At 43.2% G+C, this 12887-nt stretch overlaps 1 protein-coding gene across 6 annotated transcripts in view; it reads left to right on the top strand.

The window, feature by feature from the left end:
- Positions 1–12887, top strand: part of GRIA3 (glutamate ionotropic receptor AMPA type subunit 3) — a 328994-nt gene that overhangs the window by 231340 nt on the left and 84767 nt on the right. For all 6 annotated transcript variants that reach the window (XR_007515752.1, XM_049871362.1, XM_049871366.1 and 3 more), the window contains exons 9-10: positions 163–270; positions 2855–3061. Coding sequence is in view for 5 of the 6 variants with exons in the window: in XM_049871362.1 (XP_049727319.1) it covers positions 163–270; positions 2855–3061 (315 nt within the window). In the remaining variant the exon portion in view is untranslated. The remainder of the gene's footprint in view (positions 1–162; positions 271–2854; positions 3062–12887) is intronic.

The following is a 12887-nucleotide window of genomic DNA, read 5'->3' as shown; positions in this document are numbered from 1 at the left end:
GGTGGCAAGACAGAGGGAGACAGGACATCAATCCTGGTAAATCTGGAGCTACTAAAAAAAAAAAAAAAGTTTTTATATTTCATTCTACAATAGCAGTTGCATTTCACACAGTATTTTTGGAGTGAAAAATAGGCAACCAGGTCAAATGTCTGCTTTTTCTAGGCTGGCTACTGGAATGAGTATGAAAGGTTTGTGCCTTTCTCAGATCAGCAAATCAGCAACGACAGTGCCTCCTCGGAGAACCGCACCATAGTAGTGACTACTATTCTGGTAAGTGTAGGCTTCCGTTTTCTGAAAAGCATTGTTCAGACCAGTAAGAAGACCTCAAGTTCAAGCAGTGAAAATTTCCAACAGGGCAGCTCTGGAAGCTTTCAGAGTATCTTGACATTATGTCGTTTTTAAATGAGAATGGGAATTTGGAATGGTTCAGATAGAATTCATCTTAGACACTCCTGGTTCTCCTCTTTACCCTCCATAGGACAAATGCTTCATCCAAACGTGAAATCTGACTGTTTTAGAAGAGGCAGCACTGTGTGGTGGAGAGAGTAGTTTAAACCAAAACCCGTTGCCATCAAGTTTATTCTAACTCACAGCAACCCTGTAGAACAGAGTAGAACTGCCCAATAGAGTTTCCAAGTCTATAAATCTTTATGGAAGCAGACTGCCACATCTTTCTTCCTTGGAGCAGATGGTGGGTTTGAACCACCTATCTTTTGGATAGCAGCCAAGTGCTTAACCACTGCTCCACCAAGGCTCCTTTAGGGAGTAGATTAGGGCTCTAATATTAGGTATGTCACTAACCTGTGTAACTGTGCAAGTCACAACTTCCCTGAGCCTCAGGTTGTTGTTGTCTTGCTTTGTTTTGTTTTGTTTTTTTACTTTATGGAACGGGAATAATAATAACCTCCTACCTATGTCGTTATACCTCAACATAAAGAAAACAAAAATTCTCACAACTGGACCAATAAGCAACGTCGTGATAAATGGAGAAAAGATTAAAGTTGTCAAGGGTTTCATTTTACTTGGATCCATAATCAACACCCATGGAAGCAGCAGTCAAGAAATTAAAAACGCATTGCATTGGGCAAATCTGCTGCAAAGGACCTCTTCAAAGTGTTAAAAAGCAAAGATAACACTTTTAGGAGTAAGGTCCACCTGACCCAAGCCATGGTATTTTCAATCGCATCATATGCATGTGATAGCTGGACAATGAACAAGGAAGACTAAAGAAGAATTGATGCCTTTGAATTATGTTGGCAAAGAATATTGCATATACCATGGACTGCCAAAAGAATGAACAAGTCTGTCTTAGAAGAAGTACAGCCAGAATGTTTCTTAGAAGCGAGGATGGAGAGACTTCATGTCACGTGCTTTGGCCATGTTATCAGGAGGGACCGGTCGCTAGAGAAAGACATTATGCTTGGTAAAGTAGAGGGTCAGCGGAAAAGAGGAAGACCCCCAAGGAGGTGGATTGACACAGTGGCTGTTACAGTGAGCTCAAACATAACAATGATCGTGAGGATGGCACAGGACAGGGCAGTGTTTCATTCTGTTGCATATAGGGTCGCTACGAGTCAGAAACAACTGGATGGCACCTAACAACAACATCAATCTATGTCATAGGTCCCTGAGTGGCACAAGAAGTTTGTGATCAGCTGCTAATCTAAAGGTTGCCAGTTCGAACCCACCCAGCAACACCACGGGAGAAAGGCCTGGCAATCTGCTTCCATAAAAATTACAGCCAAAAAAACCCTATGATGCAGTTCTACTCTGTCACGTGGGGTCGCCATGAGTAGGAATTGACTCAACAGCAATGCATTTGGTTTGGTTTTTACTTATGCCATAAGACCATTTTAAAGCACCCTTTACCACAAAAAGAAGCTTGTCTGTAAAATATAAAGCACTGTTAAGATATAAAATATTATTCTCATCTAGTTTTTTTTTTTTTTAGTTAGTATGACATTTTTCTAAAAGCTGGACTGGAAGAGATCTATATGTATGCCTATTGACACAGTGGCTGCAACAAGGGGCTCAAGCATAAACAACGATTGTGAGGATGGTGCAGGACCGGGCAGTGTTTTGTTCTGTTGTACACAGGGTCGCTATGAATCAGAATTGACTCGACGGCGCCTAACAACCACAACAAGAGCTGGTTTCTTTTTACTGAATGGGGTAAAAACCTGAGTTAAAAAGAGTATGCCCATTACGTCTGAAACTGTGACAAATTGGATGGGGATTCAGCTGAAGTTTACCTTTCATTTAAACATACGTATCAAACGCCCTCTTTGTCATAGGTACTGTACTTCGCTACCAAACCAAAAAACCAAACCCAGTGCCGTCGAGTTGATTCCGACTCATAGCGACCAGGGCTCCATCACTAGGCCCTAAAAAAAAAAGGCCCTAGGGATATAAAAATAAATAAGTCACAGATTCTGACCTCACAAAGATCACAGTGTTTCCCTAGTACTTGCTTGTATGGGCTGGCTATGGTTTCTACATGATAAATACCGAAAAAATCAAAGGCAATTCACCTTCATTGAACTAAGGGGAATGCCTCTGCCCAATCTGACTAAATCAGAGACTTTACAGGGGAAAACCAGTCCTCCTTTCAAACTCTCAAAAAAGAACCTAAACCCTTCTCTACTTCCTTAAATCACCAGTTAAGGACTTCAAGGCATATGTGGCCCAATGAATGGAGGCTGTACTGCTTGTTAAATAAAAATTTTAAAGGCTTTCCTCATACACCAAACCTCACTAGCCACAGGCAAAAAAAAAAAAAACCTTTGCTATTACATTTATCATCTCCTGGAAAACTACATAAAAGTAATCCTTTGATCTTGCTCTGGTCCCAAAGGAATCACCATATGTGATGTATAAGAAGAACCATGAGCAACTGGAAGGAAATGAGCGCTACGAAGGCTATTGTGTAGACTTAGCCTATGAAATAGCCAAACACGTAAGGATCAAATACAAACTGTCCATTGTCGGTGACGGGAAATATGGTGCAAGGGATCCAGAGACTAAAATATGGAACGGCATGGTTGGGGAACTTGTCTACGGGGTAAGTTTTCTTTAAACTCCGTTTTCATTTACCTCTATGCTTTCCAATTAGCAAAAAAGAGGATTTCATTTTTGAGTGCAATATTTATTCAACTGTATGGTTTTCATACGGTCTGCAAGAAAAACCTTTCCTTCTGCAACTGAATTCTATAAAGGCAGGTTGATGATAGCATCATTTAGACAACAGGATTATTTCACTAAAAGGAAAGTGGAAATTTTTTTGGCAACACTAAGTGCAGCCTGCCATCTATTGAAAACCTATTCCTTCTGTGTTCCCTGTCCCAGGCAGCAGACTCACCACCCACCTAGTCACCTAAGCCAAGAACCTGGGCATCTTTTCTCATTGCTCCCCACATATCTAATCCTATCGCTTCAACTCCTAAATCTCTCAAGTCCAAACACACTCCTCATCCACACCATTATCACCTTCGTTAAGGCTCCCACCATTTCTCAACTTTGTTAGTCATTTAACTGGTTTCTCTGCCTCTATTCTTACCCCGTCAAATCAGATCTCCACATTACTGTATTTCCTCACTTTAAAAATCAGGGTAAAATGCAAGTTCCTTAACACGGCAAATAAGGCACTTCATAATCTAGTGCCCGCCTACTTCTCTAGCTTCATCTGTACCCTCTCCCCTTCACACCCCATGTTCTAGCTATAGCAAAGTATGTGTTGTTCCCTGAAAGTGCCAAGCTGTCTCTTAGGGCATGCCTGAGTGCCTTTGCCTCTCATCAGCCAGCTAATGCCATCTCCCAGTCCTCCAGAACTCAGAGGGTCACCTCTTTCAGGTAGTCTTCTGTAATCCTATCTACCCACCTGCAGTCTAGATTAGGTGCTCCTGTTTTTTTGCTTCTTTATAGTACTTCTACTCCAGTATTGTGATGATCTATTCGCAAGTTTAGCTGCCACACTAGACTGCCAACTCCTTGAGGATAGAAGCCATACCTCATTCATTTCAGTATTCCAGAGCCTAGCACATAGTAGAAGTTCAATAAATAGTAAATGAATGAATGAATAGTTTGGCTCTGCCAAGAGCTTGGCTATGGGCTAAGTACAAAGGAATTAATATCAATAACTGAGAACTGAAGCCACACCCGAAGTCCACCTTTCAGCCAAAGATTAGACAGGACTAGAAAACAAACAATAGCACACGTGAGGAACGTGCTTTTTAATTCAATCAAGTGCATGAGACTAAATGGGCAACACCTGCCCAAAAGCAAAGACAAGAAGGCAGGAAGGGACAGAAGACTGAGTGGACACTGAGAACCCAGGGTAGAAGGGAAATGGCAGGAGAGCGCTGACATATTGCAGGGATTTCAACTGATGTCACAAAACAATTCTTGAAGAAAATTTTTGAATGAAAAAAAATAATTAATACCGAGAATTAGGGCTTGTATAAGGGACACATTAGTATCTTCAGAGGTCCTCAGTGGTTTTGCTTTAAAGGGTTTTGGCCTCTGATAGGGAATGTTGGGTCTTGGGCAGCACAATGGGGCATATGGAGATGAATAAGACTGAACATAAGAATTTCCCGTTGGGTGAACCAGTCACTAAAGAACTGACCCAAGTGCAGGTGGTGGCAGCAGAGGTTTTGTTCTAACTGATCAGGATTACCTGCAATGACAGCTCCCTGTCCAGACAACAGGTAGGGGGAACACAGAGGAATTCAGGGGGTGGAGATACCAAGAAGTCTCGGCTGGCAAGAAGCAAACATCCAAGTTATCTGTTGGACTAGGGTTCAGGGGAAGGACTCTAGTGCTTGAGATGACAGCCAGCAAGAATAAGGTATAGCTCTCCAACCCTAAGACAGTAGCAGGGTCACTAAATAAGTTTTTGGAACAAGCCCTTGGGAACAAGCACAAATTTCTAAAAATAAGGGTACAGAAAGGGAACTAGGGCTTAAAATGCAGCTGGACCCCAGGTATCAAAACTGGGGCACCATCCTCCAGTCAGACAACAAGGAACTTGAAGCTCAGCCTTCAGCTATAGGGCTGCAGCCAATTACCTCCTGTCATGGGTCAGGATTGGTCCTGGGAACTGGGGCAGAGCTGAGTCGCAGATGAGATTCAAGAGAGCCCAGCTGTGGGTAAGAAAAGACCTTCTTAGGCCAGAGAGAGAGGGGGCTGAACAAGGGGCGGAGCACCTGACATGCTTTCTGCAGACCCTGGGAAGCTCTGAAACATCTTGGCACAACTCTAACTTCTTATTTCAGAAGGTGGCAATCAGGTCTTCTCTTTCCTGTCCCTCATCTTCCCAACACTCAGGCTCCAAGAAGGCCTGTCTTGCTCACAGCTTTCCCCTGCACTTAGCGTGTTACCTGGTATATAGCAGATGCTCATTTTTTGTTTTAATAAATCAATGCCTGTCACACAGTAATGCCTGGCCAATATTCTTTAAATTGAATCCTTGGTGGGAGGTAATCCTGTATTATAATTATTAGCTACCATTTGTTGGGTATTTATTGGTTGCCAAGCAGTGCGCTAAGTGCCTTACAGACATCATCTCACTTAATCCTCACAACATGCCTGTGAGGGAGGCAATGTTATTAACTCCATTTCAGAGATGAGAAAACTGAGGGAGAAGTCACATGACAAAGGCCAAACAGCTTGTAGTGATACAATGATTCAAATCCAGGTCTCTGACTATGAAGTCCATACTCTTTATTACATTACGCTGCCCAACAGCCAAAGTGGCATTTCAGGCCTATCCTATCCTGAGAGAAGAGTTGAAACTTATTGCAAATGTTCTTAGGGTTTGGCCACAGTGGCCAGGTAAGAAATTGAGAGTGTCAGTTTCCACTACTCCAGGATAACTGGTATGAGCTCTATCATGAGCTCTACCAGCTCATTGTGACTCAATGGCCAGAGCTCTCTAGCGCCTCAAAAGAAAGTTGTCTCTCTCGGTAAATAGATCAGTGCCCTCCTGGCAGTTGAAGGCAGGACAGTAGACACAGTGTTTGGTGCAGAGTAAGGCAGATTTCCTGAGCTGTTCAGGATTTTGGTTTCTGCTCTGGCATGTCCTCTGTACTGCACTCATTTAATCTCCACATAGCCCTTCATCTTTCCGATTCATGTGTGCATGAAGGAGCTTAAGAATTAAAAAAAAAAAGTTCTTTATTTGTTCAGTAATTTAAATACCATCTCTCCACTTCTGAATAGGTAAAAATTCTCCTGGAGTAGCTGTCCCACCTTTTCACTTCTTTCTACTAAAGACAAATGCAGTAGCTAGGGCAGACTGTTACAGAAATTCCCTCCCCTCTCCCCTGACCTAGAACAAGTTTCTAGTACTTCCTGGGCGTATATCACAAGGTGATTCTGGAGAACTGACAGCAAATCAACCCCATTTCTGAGTGTACTGGCAAATTCCACTTTCCCCCTCAAACCTGTGGCTATGAAAAATGGACATTTTCTCATCCTGCTTGGTCTAAGAGTTCTTCATTGGGGAGGATAAACTCATAAACTGAGTGTTTCTTCTTCTTCCTTAGAAGTTTTCAGTCTTTGGTCACTGGGAAGTTTTCAACTTCTTTATCAACAATAGAAATGGAGAAAAGTAAAAACACAGGCATTCATTTTTGGCAGGTCTGGCCGCTTGTGGTTTGCAAGTTGCTTAAGAATAAGAATAAGAAGGGCAGGAAACCCCCAGCGATTTCCTTAAGTGCTCAGCGAGCAAAAGGGTGGCGAGCATGGAGCTATTTCTTGCAGTGAACATGAAAACTACATAGATAGGCACTGCTTTACATTTAGGCTATTTTCTCATATGCTTTACTACGTAAAACAGATCAGAGAAGGGAAAAATGAAAGAAAGGCAGAGATAGGGAAAGCTTTGCAAAGGAGATGTCAGTATCTGCCAGGAAAGTCTCAAGAAAGAGTCAAAATGAATTAAATTTGTTAAAGAAGAGGCCAATCAGCCTCCTTTTCATAGGATTTCTAAGTGGGTTTTCTTTCTCTAAAGAAATTCAAATCAAGGTTGATGTTTGGGGCACCTTGTAATCTCCAAGAAGGGCTATTTTTGAAACAAATGTCAGTAGGACACAATGTGCCCAATTATGTAAGCTCTTCAGAACATCATGGACTTGAAACTGTCCACCTGCTTTTAGCAGTTTTGATTTTGAGCTAGATATCTGCAACCTCACCACACAATAATTGTCCTCAGTTCAAATAGCTTACAGACCACAAGTTTCTATGGCTTCCAGATAGCATGTGTTTTAAGATGGCATTTAAAAACAGGATGTTGTTGCTAGCAGGGCTCGTAGACATCCTTTACCTACATTGTGGCTCATTTTACAGACGCATATGGGGACCAGGCAGGACGAGACATTAGAAATGCCTAGTGGGTGAACCAAGAAATCAAGGCCTGATGGAAGGCAGGGGTGGTAGGAATGGTGGCAGGGATTGCGACAAAGTCACAAAATCACACAGCTTGACAGAGCTAAGACTAGCTCAGATTTCCTGGCCCAATATTCTGTCCACAGGGTCATGCTGGCTGAGTTCACTAAGCTTATCGGACGATGGGAAGATTGGTGTGGAATCAGATATGGTATTCCCCTACCCCTGCCCTCAAGGGGCTTAAAAACGAATTGGATTATGAGATTTTCCATCCAAGATACCCATCATGCTTATCTGTGGCCTCCAAGATAATGGAGTGAACACCTCTAGTTACCAGTTGAAGTATTTGAAAACTCAAAGTGTATACAACTGGAGGCTTCTTTCCTTTGAGTGGAAACAAGACCTAATGAAAAAAGAGAGTCAGGAAAAGCACTGGAAGGAAATTAATTGTCAAAAAGACACCTCCCCATGGGCAGTTGCCATGTTCCTTGTATTCCTAGCACTCAGACTAAGGATAAAGAGTGGGGGTGGCCTTGAAAAAGAGCAGACAAACTACTGCCCCGGTTGGCACCTCTGGTTTAGAAAACTGCAGAGAGCTTGAGGATAGAGATGGGAGTGGGGACAGTTGACTCCATGTCACCTCCTCTGGGTGTCCCCAGCCTCCTTCATGCTTCCAAGACAAATGGCAATTTTACAGATTCTATTCACACTGACATTCCTCTACCTAGAGGAAATTGCCTCTTAGGTTGTCACTATCCTAAGATAGATTCATTTTCCATTAAGAAAGGCAGAAAGTCGATCTGTCCTTCCAGTTGAAAGGCAGAGAAGCAAGGGTCCAGTAACAGATGCCAGATAGTTTCTTCCATCCTTCAGGTGATTACATTGGGCTTTGGCAGAAGGGCTGATGGTTTGACAAAAGTGCCCCTCTCTTTCCAGTGATGTATATGAACCCCAGGAAGGAGCATTAGTGGCACATGGACAGCTGCCATTCTGAGCAGAGATATTGGGGATATATTTCCAACCAAATTTAGTCTCAGATCCAGGGACACTCCTTTATCTCCACTTTGTTTTTAATGCTCTCAACTCCCCAAGGACAAGAGGACCTAATCAATACATCCAGACAGGGACATCTGTTCTGGATGAAGAAATGAGGATATCCTGTTGTGACACTGCTTGTTGTTGCACAGATTTAAATAGGCCTCGTCCTCTTCTGCAGATCTTAACAATTGCAGACAGTAAATACCCCATAGAGTACAACCAATAAAGCCATTTAAGTCCTGTTCTTCCCCCTCCCCCTTCCCCCTACACAGAGCAATTATATTCCTCTTGTCTAACTTGATTCTGCCCCACTCCTTTCTCCAACACATTTGAACTTTCCAAAGGAAATGTATGCCAAAGGCCACTAGAGCTATATGGTTGATACAGGGCTAAGGGGTTGGGGCATCTCTGCCTCTTCCTAGGATAACAATGTCTTATGCATTACTCACCAGTACACGGTAGTGCAGTGGTTAACAGCTATGGCTGCTAACCAAAAGGTTAGCAGTTCAAATCCACCATTCGCTCCTTAGAAACCCTATGGGGCAGTTCTACTCTGTCGTATAGGGCCACTATGAGTCAGAACCAACTAGACTGCACCTAACAACAACAACACCCCTCTCTCTCCCATCCTCTCCCCTTACTTTCAGAAAGTGCTTTTAAATAGTGGCTGACAAACTCCTGCTCATACACAGGCTTCAGGTGGGTTACAAGTGTCACATGAGATCATCAGATGAAAATACTTTAAGATAAAACATAAGCGTTACAGCTCAAAACATTAAAAAAAAAAATTGAACTGTCATTTCCATCTTCAGCTTGTCAGATTTTTAAGTCCATCATCCCTAAACGTATGAATTTGTTGTGTTTTTAAGTGCTTTTAAAAAACAATTATGACTTCAGCAACCCACCTATGCAAAGGATTATAAATCCCCTCACGCTAAATCCTCCCCAACAAGGCAGCTGCTCCAGATTTGCCACTGGTGAGTGGGAAAATCAAATTTAATTTGGTGTGTTTACTGAGCCCACACAGCCACTCTTAAGCCCCTTGATTAAAATCCTTTAAGTAGTCAGGATGCACACAGAAGCGCTCACAAACTCTCACCCTGAGCTCTTCCCATTTGCTAGTTTTTGTCCATCAACTGGAGCACTCTCATTCCACCTACGGACCCACCTGGTTTCTGAAAAAGGCCTGCCTACTTTTTTTTTTTTTTTTTTTACTGCTGTTATAGGGTCACTATGAGTTGGAATCAACTCAACAGTAACGGGTATATCGTACTGCTGTTACCAGCACAGACAGAAGCTTGAGGACAAAAGGCCTCTGGAGTGGTTCAGGACACCACAAGTGAGGCACTTCATTATTGAGTCAGAATTTCACTTCCTCCTGACCCCTATCTTTTTTTTTCCCAACAGGACAAGGTGACCTTTTGTTTAATTGTTGTAAAAAATATAGATAACACAATAGTTGCCAATTCCATTGTTTATACGTACAATTCAGTGACACCAATTACATTAATCATGTTGGGTCACCATCGCAGGTATCTGTTGCCATCCATAATTCTTAACCATGCTCTCCCCCAGCCTCAGCTGGCTTTCATAGGAGAGAGACCAGGAAAGGAATGCCATTTGGGGAGCCGCCTTTTTCACTTTGTCATCAATGTTGGCCTCCTAAATCTTTCACTTGCCTTGAAACTGACCTTCCCCCTCATCTGCATGCTGGAGAGCTAAATGGGTATTTTTGGACACTAGTCAGTTTTTTTAGTCAGTTACCTGCTCCTCCCCATTTCCTTGAATAATCAAGTTGATTGCTTCACAGACAATATGCCAAATAGGTCCTAATCTCCTAAATAACCAACCATCATAACTGCCTTTTATATGGGGTAGGGGTAGTGGTGGTGGAGGGCAAGGGTTTCTCCAAGGGCTGGCTAGGAGCTGACAGGACAGTTCTGCTGCTTTGGTCTCACTGAGTATATACAGAGGTGGGAAAAAAAAAAAAAAAACCTTCGCGGTCAAGTCAATTCTGACTTATAGCGGCCCCACAGGACAAGGTAGAACTGTACACTTTTAAGGAGGCTGTACACCTTAGGGAGAGTAACCTTCGTGGGGCATTGGCTAAGCGCTGGGCTGCTAACCAAAAGGTGGGCTGTTTGAACCCAACAGCCGCTCAGCGGGAAAAAGATGTGGCAGTCTGCTTCCATAAAGATTAAAAACCTGTTGCCATAGAGTCAGTTCCAATGCCCAGCGACCCTATAGGACAGAGTAGAATTGCCCCATAGTGTTTCCAAGGCTGTAAATCTTTAGGGAAGCAGACTGCCACACCTTTCTCCCGCAGAGTGGCTGCTGGATTCTAATTGCAGACCTTTTGTTTAGCAGCCAGCGCTTAACCCCTGCACCACCAGGGCTCCTCCAGAGGTGGGAAGGGTTGCTAAATCTCCTCACCAAGCTGGCTGTCCTTGAGGCTTAGTATCTTCCTTTAAGCCCTCTATGAGTCAGAATCTACTCGATGGAACCGGTTTGTTTTTTGTTTTGTTTCGTTTTGTGTGTGTGTTTTGTGTTTTTTTAGGTCCCTGGGTCGCTATGAGTCGGAATCCACTCGTCGGCAACGGGTTTGGCTTTGGTTTGGGGGTGGCACAAACGTTTGCGCTGGACTAACGGAAAGGTTGGTGGTTCTAATCCACCCAGCGGCGCTGCTGCAGAAGGAAGTCCTCGCAATCTGCTTCCAAAAGATCGCAGCCATTGAAAACTCTATGGGAGCCTAGTCTACTCTGAACCATCTGGGGTCGCCATAAGTCAGAAGTGACTCTACCGCAATGCATTGGGGCCGGGGGGGGTTCTCTCCTATGTTGAGTCTTCTTTCACCTGCTTTTCTCTGTTCCTTTGTCTTTTTTCATCTGCGATAGGTTCTTTTTTTTTTTTTTTTTAAGTTGGGCATGGGGAATTCTCATTTTTGAGTCAGGTCCACAACCAAACTCACTGCCCTAGAGTCTATTCCGACTCACAGTAACCCCATAGGACAGAGTAGAAGTGCTCATAGGCTGTAATCTTTACTGAAGGAGACTACCACACCTCCCCTCCCTCCCCCACCCCCAGGTCCACAACAATGAAGCTTTAATTGAACACAGATTTAACACCATTCTTCACTGAGGGGGAAAAAAAAAACTAAACCTGTTGCTGACTAGTCGATTCCGACTCAAAGTGACCCTACACAACAGAGTAGAACTGCCCCCATAGGTTTTCCAAGGAGCAAGGGCCTGGTGGACTTGACCTTTTGGTTAGCAGCCATAGCTCTTAACCACTACACCACCAGGGTTTCCAACTAGCGCCCTCCAAAAAAAACAAACTTCACATTCTTTGAAAAAGCTCCTTAGAAAACAACAATTAAGAAAAGGCAAAAATGCCAGACTGAGGAAAAAAGGCAAGTGCCTGAGGGAAACAGATTCTTCTCTGTTGTCTTTTGTGATTTCAAAAGTACTTCAGACCAGGAATAGCCTCCTTTGGGAATCTGTTCTTTGGCTCAGTGTTCCTGGGAGCCAGACAACAAGTAGTCCTGATTTGTCTATCTAGCCACCTCCTGTCAGTATTTAGCTGTGGGTGTTCACTTACAAAGGAGCCCTGGTGGTGCGGTGGTTAAGTGCTCAGCTGCTAACCAAAAGGTCAGCAGTACCAGCTGCTCTGCGGAAGAAAGATGTGGCAGTCTGCTTCCACAGAGATTTCAAAACCCGTTGCTGTCGCGTCAATTCTGCCTCATAGCAACCCTGTATATTACAGTCTTGGAAACCCCATGGGGCAGTTCTACTCTGCCCTACAGGGTGGCTATGAGTCAGAATCGACTCCCAAACAATGGGTTTGAGTTTCACTTACTGAGTTTTTTCTTTGAAAGGAAGTCAAGATTCTCAAACGCCTTTCTTCGTTTGCTTGAAAAGGAGCCCAATTCCCCTAAATTCAGTCCAAAGTAATTTTCTCATACAAATGCCCCCTTAGTTTTTTCCTTCCAAAACAAAGGAAAGGCAATTTCTCCTAGAACTATTGATCTTTTAGACTTGAAACCTCAAAAAAAAAAAAAACTAGTTAAATTGTATAATTAAATTCAAATTAGATCAAATGGGAAATGACACTAGAAGGGCATTTGCATTTTCTGAGCAGGAGGCAGAAACATGCTGGCACAGATAGGCAGTGGCTTTATCTATGAATTCTCTTGGCATGACAAGACTCTTTAGCTGATTCAGACTCTCTGCCCAAAAACTGCTACCTTTCCCTGAGTAGCCTTTGTTTCTATGACCAGGTCCAGGCTCAGACAAAAGGGTAAAATAGATGAAATTTGTCTTTGGCTCCCCTCCAGTTAGAAATATCTAACTGGGGCGAATGGACAAGGCTGGCAATTCAGGAATCATCTGCAACAAAGTTAGAGAAGATAGTGAAGGACGACATCTTGCTTATACCACAAACCTTCACTGACTATCTCTAGAGCC

Source organism: Elephas maximus, chromosome X (genome assembly GCF_024166365.1).
Source record: "Elephas maximus indicus isolate mEleMax1 chromosome X, mEleMax1 primary haplotype, whole genome shotgun sequence".
Lineage (NCBI taxonomy): Eukaryota > Metazoa > Chordata > Mammalia > Proboscidea > Elephantidae > Elephas > Elephas maximus.
Note: the sequence above shows the minus strand (reverse complement) of the source record. Positions and strands in the feature narration are given on the sequence as shown.